The 14,132-nt window shown below is 47.1% G+C and overlaps 1 protein-coding gene across 3 annotated transcripts; it reads right to left on the reverse strand.

Annotated features, from left to right (window-relative positions):
- Nucleotides 1-521: 521 nt before the first annotated feature.
- Nucleotides 522-9,805, reverse strand: FAM110C (family with sequence similarity 110 member C). 3 transcript variants are annotated; one of them, XR_007130256.1, is made up of 3 exons: nt 8,535-9,805; nt 4,206-4,728; nt 522-4,110 (listed from the first exon to the last, which is right to left on the reverse strand). XR_007130256.1 is itself a non-coding variant. In XM_047746512.1 (2 exons), the coding sequence occupies exon 1, from the start codon at nt 9,530-9,532 to the stop codon at nt 8,567-8,569; it is 966 nt and encodes a 321-aa protein (XP_047602468.1). In that variant the 5' UTR covers nt 9,533-9,805; the 3' UTR covers nt 522-4,110; nt 8,535-8,566. The 3 variants fall into 3 exon arrangements, 1 of the variants encoding a protein (XP_047602468.1); XR_007130255.1 differs by lacking the exon at nt 4,206-4,728 and having other exon boundaries at nt 8,477-9,805; XM_047746512.1 differs by lacking the exon at nt 4,206-4,728.
- Between the last annotated feature and the right edge of the window lie 4,327 nt (nt 9,806-14,132).

Genomic DNA, 14,132 nt, shown 5'->3' on the forward strand with positions numbered 1-14,132 from the left:
TGGTGCCTCATGCAGCATTTGGCTCCTCAGTAAATGTGAGTGGGTGAATTGTGCTTGTTGTCGGAGAGGGCTGTCCTCGATGACCAACAACACTGCTCAGGAGCACAGACGTTCCCATACCACCAGCAGGTGGACAGCAGAACAGGGGTTAGCTGGCAGTGCGGTGTCCTGTTCTGGCACTTGTAACCAAGAGTCCTACTTAAGCTAAAAACTGACCATACTTCAGGTTACACTGAGACCAAAATCCAGGGCTTTCCATTTCTGTTCCTATGGTTCAAGAAACTAATTAGCAATTAACTAATTAATTACTAATTACTTTTTCTAAGGAAATTAATATTCTATTTTGACCTAAAGATGAATAGATATCAATGGTTTAATGCATTCTCCCTTTCAGATAGAATTCTAATTTTATGACAATTTTCAAGGAGATGACATGATGACGACAATGGAAGAATTTGGGTATTGTAGCAGACATAATGAAGATAATGTAGAAAGTAATGTAGATGTAAATGTAGATAATGAAGAAAGTATCACTGGGTAGGAACACATTTTTTGGTGTGTCTGCATTTTCTCTCTGCACTGCTCCCTGCTACTTCTGTGGCCAGAAGGATAAGCTTGCTTGAGAACTCAATTTCCTTCTTGTTCAGTGTTTCCAACATGGAACGTTCAAATACATAAATCTATCTCATTACTCAAAATGCAAGCGAAGTTTAAACACCTCACTTTAAGTGATGCCTCTGTTTTGCTGAGTTTTCACAAAGGGTAACTGAAAGGTAAGAACTCAGGTTTACCTGAAGGAAGGACCTGGCATCTGCTGTGTGATCAGGACTGTTTCTAGAGCTACCTAAGACCACTCCTAGGGTGCCTGGGGGTTGTCCATTGTCTTCATGGAAATGCAGAGCTGTTCATTTCTTCTCCAAAGAATGCCTGTCTTTAGAGGCTGGCCTAGGTTTGGGCAGAAGCCACGGAAGGACTGAAAAGGAAGCCAGTTGACCTCAGCACGGCTGGGTTTAGGGATCCAGCCGCCCTTCCTGCCTCACTCCTACCTCTCCAGTCTGAGCAGATGCTGAGAGCAAACTTGGTGTTCACAGAGTTTGCCTTCAAACTCTTCAAACTCTGATGAATTAACTAACACGAAAGCTTATAAATTGTGCTTTCTTATTTATCTTTGTGCCCATTTTCCAATATGATATTAATAAAGATGGGTAAAAAATATTATGGAGCAAAAGACTGATGAAACAAAGAAAGACAGTGTGCTTAATATCCCGGACCGTTTCGACTGCATTCGCTCTGCGGGGAGAGCCGGAGACTTCCACGCCCTCTGACTTGCCTACACCGGACCGGCCTACGATGCTTCCTCATTTCAGCTGATAATCTGACATCGGGGAGAAAGGGAGACCACAGGAGACGTGAGTGACTACAATATGCACACTCTAGCTTCAGTGTCTCTGTCATGGATTCATAACCAGGAATAAATGACAAAAATACTTTATTTCTTTAATACAGAATACATACCATTGCACTCTAGCAAGGCAGTGGTTATGAGACGACCGTAACAACGGCCTGGGCCTGATGTTTTGTGGCATCACCAACCGTAACCATGGCACTGAACTCTGAACCTACTGCAAAGGGCAATGTTTAATAAAGCCTTCTTCCTTCAGTGTCAGTGACCAGTGGTTTAACAGATATACACACAACGAGGAAACTTTACAGTAACACAAATACCTCTCAGAGGCACGGCTTATCTGTAGCCATATATTAAAGAAATAGACACTATCTAGCTATTTTCCTTGCTTTATCAATAACTCTTTCTTTTCATTGTGTTTAATCATATTACTTTTCATGAACAAATGAAACTACTTCATAGCAGTAACCATTGCTATCCTTGGGAAAAACAATTACAAGATTTGTTTTCAGACCGAGCTTCAAAGTTGGATGTTCTCAAAGTCACTCAGCAAACTGGGGTCATTCAGGATTAAGAAGGGACTTCTTAACCTGTACCCACACACGTGGAACCTGACCCTGAGGCACGAATCTTAGTGGAGGAAAGGGAGCATCACTGGTCCTGTTGGAGCCCAGGGACGCCGTGTTCCTCCTCTTCGCAGCCGCCTCTGACATCTGCTTCTGAACTCCCTGTGGCTGAATTCCTCCCCGTACCTCCTTGGACACACAGATCCTTCCGGAAGCTCTTGGTGTTTTTAAACGCAACCAGCTTGTCTATATATACGTTTATCTATTATATGAATTATGAGTCTGCACCATTCCGATCTAAGGCAAATATGATGATAGTTCTAGTTCACCCTACTTAGAGAGTAGAAAGGCACAAAATAGGTTTGCCCGAAGCACTGACATGTACAATTAATGCAACACCTTACTTAAGTAAGGGAATGGGCATATGTAGAGACCCTTTAAAAAAAAAACTCTCATCTTTGACATTATGTTTTTAAACTAACTGCAATCCATTGAACCCTAAAATAGCAGCCTTTTGAGAGGAACAACGGGGGGAAATTCTTAAAGCATGGATCTGCTGTCTTTAAATAGTCTACGATGAGAAAGGTACATCAGCGGGCCAACAGAGGCTCCAAAAATCCCTATGTGTGACTTACTTGAAAACAAATCACTATGGTACAGAGAGCAGGGAGCACTATGCTTACAGACAGGAGTGGGACATCCAATGAAATGACACACACAAACACAACCGCGGAGAAAATGATGGAAAACTGATAAAAACTAAAACCATACGATGTTAAGACAAACTATCTAAAGACCAGTAACTGCAAAATAAAAATAATAATAATAATAAGTAGCTCAAAGACCCCCCTCACAGTAGAAGTTACAAAAATAGAACACAATATTAAACAAGTACATGAACATATCAAAATGCATTGGTTTATAAAATGTTCTACCACTGAGAAACCATCTTTCTCCCCTCCATACTCTTCTCCATAATAATGTTGTTCCTGAGGACATGTATTTCATTAAAACACAGCAGGCTTTGGAAGAGTCAGCTGGGTTACAAAGTCTTCTGGGTTGTCATCATGGATATAAAATTTCTCTCCACAGGCTCTGAATCTGATATCTACGTGGTCTGGGTGTGAGGAGTGGGCGAGAGTCAGTAACTCCCTGCCCACAGGGTTCTGATCCTGGAGAAGCCAGGTGCCCTGAGGCTGCCCCGCATCTCAGACACATCCTGGGCAGAAAAGGGTGAGCTGGTGCCAAACCAGGGATGACTGTGTGATCCACAGAGGTGGGGGTTAAACAGCTGGGCTGTGTGGACCCTGGGCTCTCCCAGCTTTGGGCAGTTGGGGAACCAGAGCCCTGTGGAGGTGTACTGTCATGCTGGCAGGGAACGGAGCTCCTAGGTCTCCTGCCAGCTCCCAAAAAGGCATTTTTAGCAGTATCAACTCCAACTTCCCTTCCAATGGCAGTCCACACGTCTGCAACCCAAAGGGAGTGGCATTACTAAAATTACTTTAAGAGTACTTTCTGCAGTTTTGGTGGCAGTGATGCTCAGAACGGAGGTGTCCATGACAGCGTGTTACTGTGTTTGCTCTCTGCTACCCACACTGCTGAAGTACAATACACCTTCTCACGGCTACAGAACTTTGGTTTAATTGGGGCCCAGCAGCCCAGACTGATGAAAAGCAGTAAATGCTATGGTATCTGTGCTTGGCTTTCCTACTCTTGGACTTTTTTTTTCTTTTTAAAATCAATTTAAATATCATTACAATGCATCATGGTACCTCTTTGTCACCAAGCCAGTCAAACAGAGAGCCCTGAAAACATTTCCAAGAAGCCTTCCCTCCTCTGCTGCCCTCTGGGAGCAAAACCAGATCCGCTTCAAACAAGAAAGTACCTCCCCAAGCTCTAGCTGTCTTAACAGCTACAACTCAGCTGATTTCCAAGTTCCAAGGTCCCCTTTCTCCACCATATCTCAAACCTTCTGAACTCTGTACGTCTCTTCAGTGGGGTGCTCCATTCCCAGGAAAGCAGCAATTGTGTGGTCACTTGGGTGCACGGGACAAGTCCTGTGGCACTGAGGATGGCCCCGGGTCCCCAGTCATCCAGGACATACTTCAAGGAGCCCCCACAGTCTGGAAACCTCACTTCCTGCGGAGTAAGGAAAAAGCAGTGAACCAACACATCAGTCTAGGCCAAGGTTGTACCACAAAGTCTGGTCCCCGCAGTCTTTGCTTCTGTGGTACCGTATGCATTTTAATTCTGAAAAGAAGCCAGTAGCCTTTGCAAAGACAGGTATCTGGTTTCTACAGCAGAAAAAACATCCATCTCCCTGAGGCCTTTTTCTGGACTTTTGAAGTTTCTGTTTGCCTCCAACTCACGGGACAGTGAGAAAAGTGATCTTTCTCGTAGGCCAGCCCGCTGCTCACCACCACAGAGGGGAATGACACACTGAAAACAAGGCAGGCGGTCCAAATACATAGGAGAAGGCAAACGGGTTCCACCCTTTCCATGCACAAATCTCTCTGAAAGGCCCAGGGGCCCGCCCGAAGACAGAACAGAGCGGCTTTCTAGCTGCTCCAGCTGCTGGTTCCCCTAAAGTGCGCTCTCACATGGAGACTGGAGAGCCTCTCAGCTAGTCCAAACAAAAGGAGCAGAAAGTCAGGAGCATCTCAGCTTGTCCTATCCCCCACGGCCTCTTCGCAAACAAAGAGACACGCTCTACCCCACCAGCTTATAGGGCATGTCCACGGATGCTCCGTCCTGTATCTAAGAGAAATGAGAAATGTGAGAATATCTGAGCTTTTTGCCATGAAATTGAACAACATTCATCCCTAATTAGCTCAAAGAACACGTTACCATTCTTTTGCAATAACACTAACATCAGTAACTTCTATATTCTACGGGAAAGAGAGAGAACCAGAGAGACTAAGTCCGGGCAGCCCCACTGTTGTAATGAACCAAAGGACAGAGATGACTCGCCCCAGCAGTGAAGGTGAGTCCTCAGGCGTCACACACTGGGGTGCAGAACGCCACGATCCCCCAGGAACTACTACTCACGGACCCCTGGTGGGCTTGCACACAGACTCTGTGAGCTATCCTCTAGCCCAGAGAGCATCAATTTTGAAAAGCATGCATTTTTACTTTACATGAGTTTGAATTTATTTAACTTTGGATGGGTTATTTTTATTTTAACTTATCTCTATTTACCCAAGGAACAAAGGCCTCTATATAAAATATATTTGTTTTCCTTTCCACTTAGAAAGTACACATTTGTTCATCTCAGATTTTCTGAAATTTTCATGGAATCCTAAAATGAATATATGTGGATCCTGGCACAAATATTGTGATAAACTAAAGGAAAACTACTCTCTTGAATTCTTGCTTCCACAGCTTCCAGAAGTTATGAAACCCCCTGTGAGAACAGGTCAGCTGCCTTTCTTTTCAAGCTGCTGGCTGACCCTCGCCAGGGGAGGTGGTGGCTGCCACGCTCTGTGCTTTGGGTGCTGCTCTCTCTGCTGGCTTTTCCCCTGAAGAGACTGCCTGCCACCCAGGTGTGCTGAGTTGAGTGTCTATGGTCGTGCCAGACATCACACAGTCCCCTTGAGCTGCACGAAGCCCAGGGGCGCTCACTTCCTCCAGGACCATGGAAGGAGCCAGCCTTCGGGTCTCTTGTAATGAACTTCGAAGAAGGCGAACAACGGTTTTAATGGAGCAAATATGTGAGGCAGATGTTAACAGTGCTGGTGACAGGCGATGAGACACAGCAGCAGCGGGTTCCGGGTCACATCCTCTCCCTTCTCTGAGCAAAAACAAACAGCTCAGAAGGGAGAGAACACTGTCTTCCACTGGAACCAGCGGGATTAAGGGAGAGGGAAACCTCTACTCTCCCACAAAGATTCATGCTGGCAGTTTCCTAACCCTTCCTCTTGTTCCTCTTGCCTCAACGACTTTCCTTTGTCATAAAAGTGTATGTTCTCATAACCTAACCCAACTTCTTGATTCTTCTTAGGCTCAAACCTAAAAGGGGCTTCGGAGGGTTAATTCCTAGAGGGAACCTTAAATTCTCTGGCAGGTCCCCCCGCTTTGACACTGGAGCCTGGAGAAGAGGGTGGTGCGTCTGGGTCTGGAGGGGTCAGAAGGGAGAGTGTTGGTTTTCACGCTGTCAGGATTTAATTTGTTTTCTTTGTGCATCATCTCATTACCTTGGTACTATTTATACCCACCAATTCTACCTCCCCTTTGTGAGAAAAGTACAGCACAAAGCTGAGAACCTGAAGGGAACTTAGTTTAAGTTCACTGTTTACATACCCGATAGAAAAATGGTCTTCTGGGGCGCCTGGGTGGCTCAGTGGGTTAAAGCCTCTGCCTTCACCTCAGGTCATGATCTCAGGGTCCTGGGATAGAGCCCCACATCGGGCCCTCTGCTCAGCAGGGAGCCTGCTTCCTCCTATCTCTCTCTGCCTGACTCTCTGCCTACTTGTGATCTCTGTCTGTCAAATAAATAAATAAAATCTTTAAAAAAAAAAAAGAAAATGGTCTTCTGTTTTCCTTTTCCAGGCTCCAATCATAAAACACAGATACACAGATTATTAACTATACAGAATCGAAAAGAATAGAGGTCTTCATTTGATGGACAACGGGAGGCTAAGGTAGAGGAGGGATTACCACTGGAAGACACTCCCAGTCCCCCCACTTTAGTGTTCTGTCTACTGGATCATGTCCCTCCGGAACGATGCCATTCCCACAACTTTCCTCCTTGACACAGAGGCGTTCATGGTGGCTTGGGGGAGTGTAGTCACCTCAGTTTCAAAAAACAGTTTGTGAAACGCACAAGCTAATGTGTTGTTATTCTTTTTTTTTTTTTTTTTTAAGATTTTATTTATTTATTTGTCATAGAGAGAGAAGCGAGAGTGAGCACAGGCAGACAGAGTGGCAGGCAGAGGCAGAGGGACAAGCAGGCTCCCTGCCAGGCAAGGAGCCCAATGTGGGACTCGATCCCAGGACGCTGGGATCATGACCTGAGCCGAAGGCAGCTGCTTAACCAACTGAGCCACCCAGGCGTCCCATGTGTTGTTATTCTTAATTTAAATGTTGGCTGCTGGGGCGCCTGGGTGGCTCAGTGGGTTAAGCCGCTGCCTTCGGCTCAGGTCATGATCTCAGGGTCCTGGGATCGAGCCCCGCATTGGGCTCTCTGCTCAGCGGGGAGACTGCTTCCTCCTCTCTCTCTGCCTGCCTCTCTGCATGCTTGTGATCTCTGTCTGTCAAATAAATAAATGAATAAAATCTTTTAAAAAAAAATTAAAAAAAAAAATGTTGGCTGCCTATGTAGGTCCTAAGGCTGGTGAAAACTACAATATTCAATTAACTATATGGAAAAAAGTCATGATTCTTCTGAATCCAATCTATTTCTCCTTGTTAATTTTCAAGTCTGTACTTAGGCCATGGATACTCAAGGAAGTTAGGCCTTTGTCCACTCAGTCTTCCAACAGGTGAGCTGTGAGCAATCACGCCTTGCAGCATCCTCCCCACTGTGAAGACTGATACCGGGTCTTTGATTAGTTTATATCAGAGGCAGACAAAATACTTCCATCTTGTGAATTTTGCTTTAATCTATAGCAAGTTGTCATTGAAGGGAAAGAGAAAAATTATGGTACAATGTTTAAATTCTTGGTTCCTAAGGAGAACCCCAAAAAGGTACCTTCTCTTCTCCCTTCTCTACCCCCAAATTGTCCTCTCCACATGTTCTTGGAAGTAAGAGTAGAGGTCACTAAGGATAAGCATTCCTCAGTTCCTCAGTGAAAAAGAACTTGAGATCAACCCTGTGCTACTGGTGTCCAGGGGGAAGAGATTTATCTCCCGTACGATCATATGAGGTACATAAACCACTGAATCATAGCCCTGCAGAGTTCTAAAACATCAGCAACAACCAAGTCAGGCCCCAGTTCAAAAAACTGATGCTCCTTCTTGTGAACTAAGACTCTCCTTAAAAGCTCTCAAGACAACTCAGACAAAATACAGCCACATGGAAACCTGTGCAGCTGTATGAATGCCGAACTGGTAAATTCTGTAAAGAAGTTCTCCCTCTCTGCCAGGTTTGATGAGGGCCTCCAGCAAGGAGCTCAGAGTCTCTGTCCTGCCGCAGCGGGGTTGTCCGTCCCACCCTAGGGCTACAGGTGGGCCAGGACGCTCTGATCCAACCTCAGGATGCCCCCAGGTCAATCCACACAGCTCCTAGAGCTTTCAGGCTATTTTCAAGGAGAGAAATCACAGCAGGGGTACAAAATGTTCTCTGAACATTTTGAAACTCTAACTTCTCCTCTTCTCAGACTACATTTCCAGGCAGTTAGAAGCAAAACACTCAGAAGAAAGGGTTCTGTCCCTGCAGGGGACCTGGACTGATGGCCCTTCTGCTCTTTCAGCAGAGGTCCCTTGGGCGCATGAGCCTCTGGGTCTTCATATCTAGGGTCCCTTGCAACGTCAGAGGGCTGGATCCATCCAGCTCGGCCACACTCACCAAGCCCTCACAGACACGCACACACAAAACACCCCTCCCGGGCTTTCCGGATGCACACCTGGGGTCCAGGTCTCCGCAGAGCGCGAGCGATCACGCCGGGCCCTGCAGCGCCTGGCCGGGCTTCTCCCTGGCTTTCCTGCAGGTGTACAGCCACTTGATGATGCGGGCGTTCCTCTCGACCACCGAGGTGGTGCTGGGCACCTGCTCCGCCAGCCCTTCCTCCTGCAGCCCCGCCTCGCTGCCGCTCTGCCGGGAGAAGCCGCTGTCGGAGGTGGCGACGCTCACGCTGCGGACCTTGAGTGTGACGCGGTCCGACCCCGCGGAGAAGTTCTCCCTCCCGAGAGCTTCCACGACCTCCGGTTCCAGGCCGCAGAACTGGAAGAAGGTGTCCCATTCGGCCAAGGACGCGGAGTAGCGGGAGCTGAGGTCTGACTGCGACCGCTGCAGCCCCCCGCGCCTCGATCCTCGCAGCTCCGGGCCCCGGGGCGCAGCCGGCACTGGGGAGGGCGTCCCACAGGGTGCTGGGCGCGCCGGGGGCGCGGGAACGCCGGGGGCCGCGGAGGCTGCCGCAGAGCCGGGCTTGGACGGGACAGGCTCCTCGCGCCTGGCCCCGATCTCCTCTCCCACCTGGGGCGTCTCCGGGGGCAGCGACGTCTTGTCCTTGCCCGGGCCCTGGAAGAGCTTCTTCACCAGGCCCGCCCTGGAGCTGTCGGCGCCCTGGCCTCGGACGAAGTCGCATTTCTGCCGGTAGATGACCAGCGAGTCGGGCCTCAGCGGCTTCCGAGCTATGGCCCTGCGCGCCACGGCACCGGGGACGCGAGGCGGAGGCCGAGGATCGCCCGCGGTCCCTTCGCTCGCCGCGGGGTTGCTGCCCGCGGCCGCTGGGCCCGCGCCGGCTCTCGGAGGGCCCCGCACGTACTTGGCGCGGTCGGCCGCCAGCCTCTCCACGGCGCTCCTGCGTGCTGGCCCCGCCGCGTCCCGGACCCTGGGGGCCGCGGGGTCCCGGGTCAGCAGTCGCTCGTTCTGGGGCGCGTCCAGGGCTGGCAGGGCTCGCATCCTCGGGGCTCCGCTTGTGCTCCGCGCCCCGTGGAAACGCGCTCCGCCGACGGCTCCTGCGCGTCTTTGGCCAGTTCCGAAGTCCGCGCGGGGTGGGGAAGGGCGCCCGCGCCAGCCCGCACAGGTCCAGAGTCTGGCTAACCCGAGTCCGCACCTATGCGCGACTGGCCCCAGCACCCGCCACCCAGCGCGCCCCCGGCTCCTCCCCGCGCGCCCTCACCTCCTTCCCCACGCAGCTCCGGGTTCGGCACCGCCCCCTCGCGGGGCTCCACCCCTACCTCCCGCCCGGCCCCGCCTCTCACCTCCCGCGGGGTCGGTGCGCCCGGTTCCCGCCCCCGCCCCCCCCCCCCCCCCGCTCGCAGAGGCGCAGCCAAGCTCCCGAGGGGACCGCGGGGCGGACCGCGCTAAGGCGCCGCGCAACCCGGAGGGGCTCTGCGGCGCAGGAAAGCCCCGGGCTGTGCCCCTGGGCGGAGGACCCGGGAACTACCGAGCTGGTTCAGCCCCAGGTATCAGCCGCCTCCTCCCCGCCAGGGCTGCCTTGGGTCACCGCTGGACGCTGGCACTTCCGGAGTGGGGTAGGGCAGAGGGACCCGGCGGTCCCCACCCCCAGAGCAGGTGTCCTAAGTCCTTTGAATTCTTAAAGGGACCTCGGCGTGTTTCGAAACTTTTCACTTTGCTTCATTTTCTAAGGTCTGCTCAGAGCACGTACTCTTACCAGAAAGGAAACGGTTATGAAGGGAACGAAGACACATCGCAGCACAGGGTTAGGCTATGCGTCCGGTAAAAAAGAATCTGGGAACACAGCAGGGACCAGCCATGGGTCAGTCCAGACCAGACCACCAGGGGCAGAGACTCATGGGAAGAGCAGGCTGGTGGCAGAGGCGAGGACCCAGGGAGTTGGGGAAAAACCCGACCAAAAACCCGGAATGTCTGCTAATTTTACTGTAACCAAGGCAACGGGGACCCGTTCACCAGGGCAGTGGGTCAGGTTAGGAATGCTAAAAGTGTAAGAGAAAATATTTCCAAAATTCCACTATTTCCAAAAGTTGGGCAAAAGACAAAGTATTTGCTGGAGGAGCGAAATGTCCATTTTATCTCTTGTGTTAAAGCCAGCTCCAAGGTATATGGACCTTTCAGGGTTGTGGTTGAGTGCCACACAGCAGCCTGTGGATGGCGGACTGGAGGGTTCTTAGGGTCTGGGGCAGGTCTCATTTCACCGCTTGAGGGCCAGGGAACACCAAAAGGGGCTGGTGGTGGGTCAGCAGTCGCCAGAGGACTGACCGCGATGCCCTGATGATCAGAGAACCGCAGCGAGCTTGTGCCAAATGCGCCTTTAGACCTTTCCTCCCTGTGAAGGTAAACCTCATAGTCAGGGATAGAGCCCGGCAAGAAACCAGGTCTCCGAGAACCAGACTAACCAGACAGTATCCTGGGAAGATGTTATAGTCTCGGAAAAAGAAGCCTACGATCCATGATGGGCCGGGGGGGGGGGGGGGGGGGGGGGGTGTCATAGAGTAAGAGAGAGATTTAGAGAGGGCAGGATGCTGGGTTGGACACACTGTTTCCCACAGCTGATGGGAGCCCAAAGTCTAGCATTTTTTTCCCCTCAGGCAGCATGGTCTTTTTTCAGTCAGAGCAGGGAAAATATATGTTTAATTGCTTAGTCCAAAATGTCTGCCCTTGTCTAATTTGTACTTATTCTTGTGCAGTTACAGCAGTCCTGAGAGCTCCTGAGCATGGGCCCCTGCGATGTCTGAGCTAACTCACTTATTTATTCACTAAGTTCTTTTGGACACATAACAAACCTTTCAGGGACTTCATTTTGTCATTTGTACAAATTCTCACCTTTATAGCTCAGACCGTTCATTGCTTGATACTGAGCACTCAATAAACGCTCATCGGAGCAGCCTAGGCTTGGGTTTCAGCTCTGCTTCCTCTTCGGACTTCAGGATTCCGACCTCTCAGTGCCTTCGGTGGCTCATCTGTCAATCAGAGCTGACTGTACCCACTTTGCTAAGGTTTCTGTTAAGTTAATGAGATTATGTACATAAAGAGCTTAGCACTACTTCTGGCACAGAGCAAATTTTCACTAAATGTTAAATCTGTTATTTTGCTGATGATGGTTTTAAGTTAGCTGCTTATCAAATTTTAAATACAGTTAGTAAATTCACATATGAGAACTGAACAACTTAAGAGTAAAAGTAAAACTACTATAAATAAAGTTGTATTTAGGACATTGCTACTGGACAAAGCTAATTATATTTATATCCATAATTTTCTACCCATTAAACATAATTTACTGGAAAAATGGAACTGGAATAATAAAATAATAACAAGAAAATTGCCTAAGTAAAGTATTCTTGTTGCTCACTTTGTAGCTTAAACTTTGACCTAATTTCCTTCCTGTGTCTCCTCAAAAGACTTGGTCAGAGCAGGAGAAGGTGCTTATGGACCCAGTGATCCACAAACTCCATTGCTAGGAATTTACCCCAAGGAACCAAGAAGAGATGCGTGCGCAGTATGAGGACTTTCACTGCACACAGATAGTTGAAGTCTAGTCATTCAACAACAGAAGGAAGGGAGAGGTGATGTGTGATACTCCATGAGACAGTATTATCCAACCACTTACAATAATAGTTCTACACAATACCTTATGGAGTAAGAAATTATCGTGATATATGTGAATTTATGTAAGTATTACAAATATAGTAGCAGTCTGGATAAATTTCTAGGAACACAAAACTTCTCAAGACTACATCATGAAGAATGGAAAATCTGACCTAGAACTAGGAAGGAGATTGAATCAATAATCAAATATCTCCCAAAAAACAAAAGCCCTGGGCCTGATGCCTTCACTAATCAAACATTTAAAGAACTAATACCAATCCTTCTTAGCATTTCCCCAAAAATCAGAGAGGAGGGAACACTCCCTAACTCACTCTATAAGTGAACAGAATGCCAGTGAACAGAACTCAGCAGCATGTTGAAAATAACTGTATATACCATAACCAAGTGGGATTTATTCTTGGAATGCAAGGATGGTTTACCATATGCAGTTTGATCAAAGTAATGTACCACATCCACAGAATGAAGAAGGAAAAAAAAAAAAAGGCTCATTCTAATTGATGCAGAAAAAATATTTGACAAGACAATACACTTTCATGATAAAAACACTCAACAAACTAGGAATAGAAAAAAATCATCTCAACATTAATTAGAGCCATTTGTGAACCCACAGTAAATATTATATTTAATGATGAAAGAAATTTCTTTCTCTAAGATGAGGAACAAGGCAGAAATCTTGCTTTACTACTTCTATTAACATAGTGCTGGAAGTTCTATCAGAGCATTTAGGCAAGAAAATGGCATAAAAGGCATCCAATTTGGGGGAGAAAAAAGGAAGTAAAATTTTCTCTGCGTGCATATGATATGATCTTATACATAGGAAACCCTAAAGTTGGAGGTCACACACACACACACACAAATTCTTAGAATGAAAAATTAAATTCAGCAAAGTAGCAGGATACAAAGCCAATATATAAAAATCAGTTTCATATTTATATACTAACAAACAATCTGAGAAGAAAATTACAAAAACATTTGTACTTATAATAGCATCAAAAAAGGAAATTCTAAGGAATTAAACAGGGAAGTTGAAAACTTGTACAATGAAAACTACATTACTGAAATAAATTTTTTAAAAGATGTAAATAAATAGAAATGTACTTACAGTTTTTAAAATGTTTATGGATTAGAAAACTTAATCTTGTTAAAATCTCAATACTACCCAAGAAATCTACAGATTCAATTTAATCTCTATCAAAGTCCCAATGACATCTTTGCAGAAATGGGAAAAGCCAAACCTAAAATTCATATGGAATCTCAAGGGACCTCAAATAGTCCAAATAATCTTAATAAAGAAGAATAAAACTGAAGCACTCACCTCCCTCCCATTTCAAAACTTAACTACAAAGCTACAGTAACCAAAAGAGTATGGTATTGCCATAGTACCCAATATAGATAAACCGAGTACAAAGAAACCATAAGACCCAGAATTAATCCCTGATATATATGGTAAATGATTCAAATCATCATTGATTTCATTGAAATCATTGAAGGAAAACAATTGAAAACAACGAAATCATTGATTTCATTGAAATCATTGAAAAATGACTTCAAATCAAATCATGTTGAAAATCAAATGATTTTTAGCAAGGGGGCCAAGACCATTTAATGGAGGAAAGTACAGGTGTTTCAATGAAAGGTGCTGGGAAAACAGTATCCACATGCAGAAGAGTGTATCTGAACTCTTACCTAATTGACATAGAAAAATGAACTCAAAATGGACCAAGAACCTCCATGTAAGACCTAAAACAGTAACTTAGAAGAAAATAAGACAAAATCTTCATGACATTGGATTTAACAATGATTTCTTGCACGTGACAGCAAAGGCACAGGCAACAAAAGGAAAAACACAAGTTGGACTTCATGAAAATCAAAGCATTCTTGCATCAAAGGCACCACCCTTAGAGCACAAAAACAACTCACAGAGTGAGCCTGGTGGTGGGTGTTAAGGAGGGCATGTACGGCACGGGGCACG

This window comes from Lutra lutra, chromosome 9, assembly GCF_902655055.1.
Source record: "Lutra lutra chromosome 9, mLutLut1.2, whole genome shotgun sequence".
In the NCBI taxonomy this organism is placed as follows: domain Eukaryota; kingdom Metazoa; phylum Chordata; class Mammalia; order Carnivora; family Mustelidae; genus Lutra; species Lutra lutra.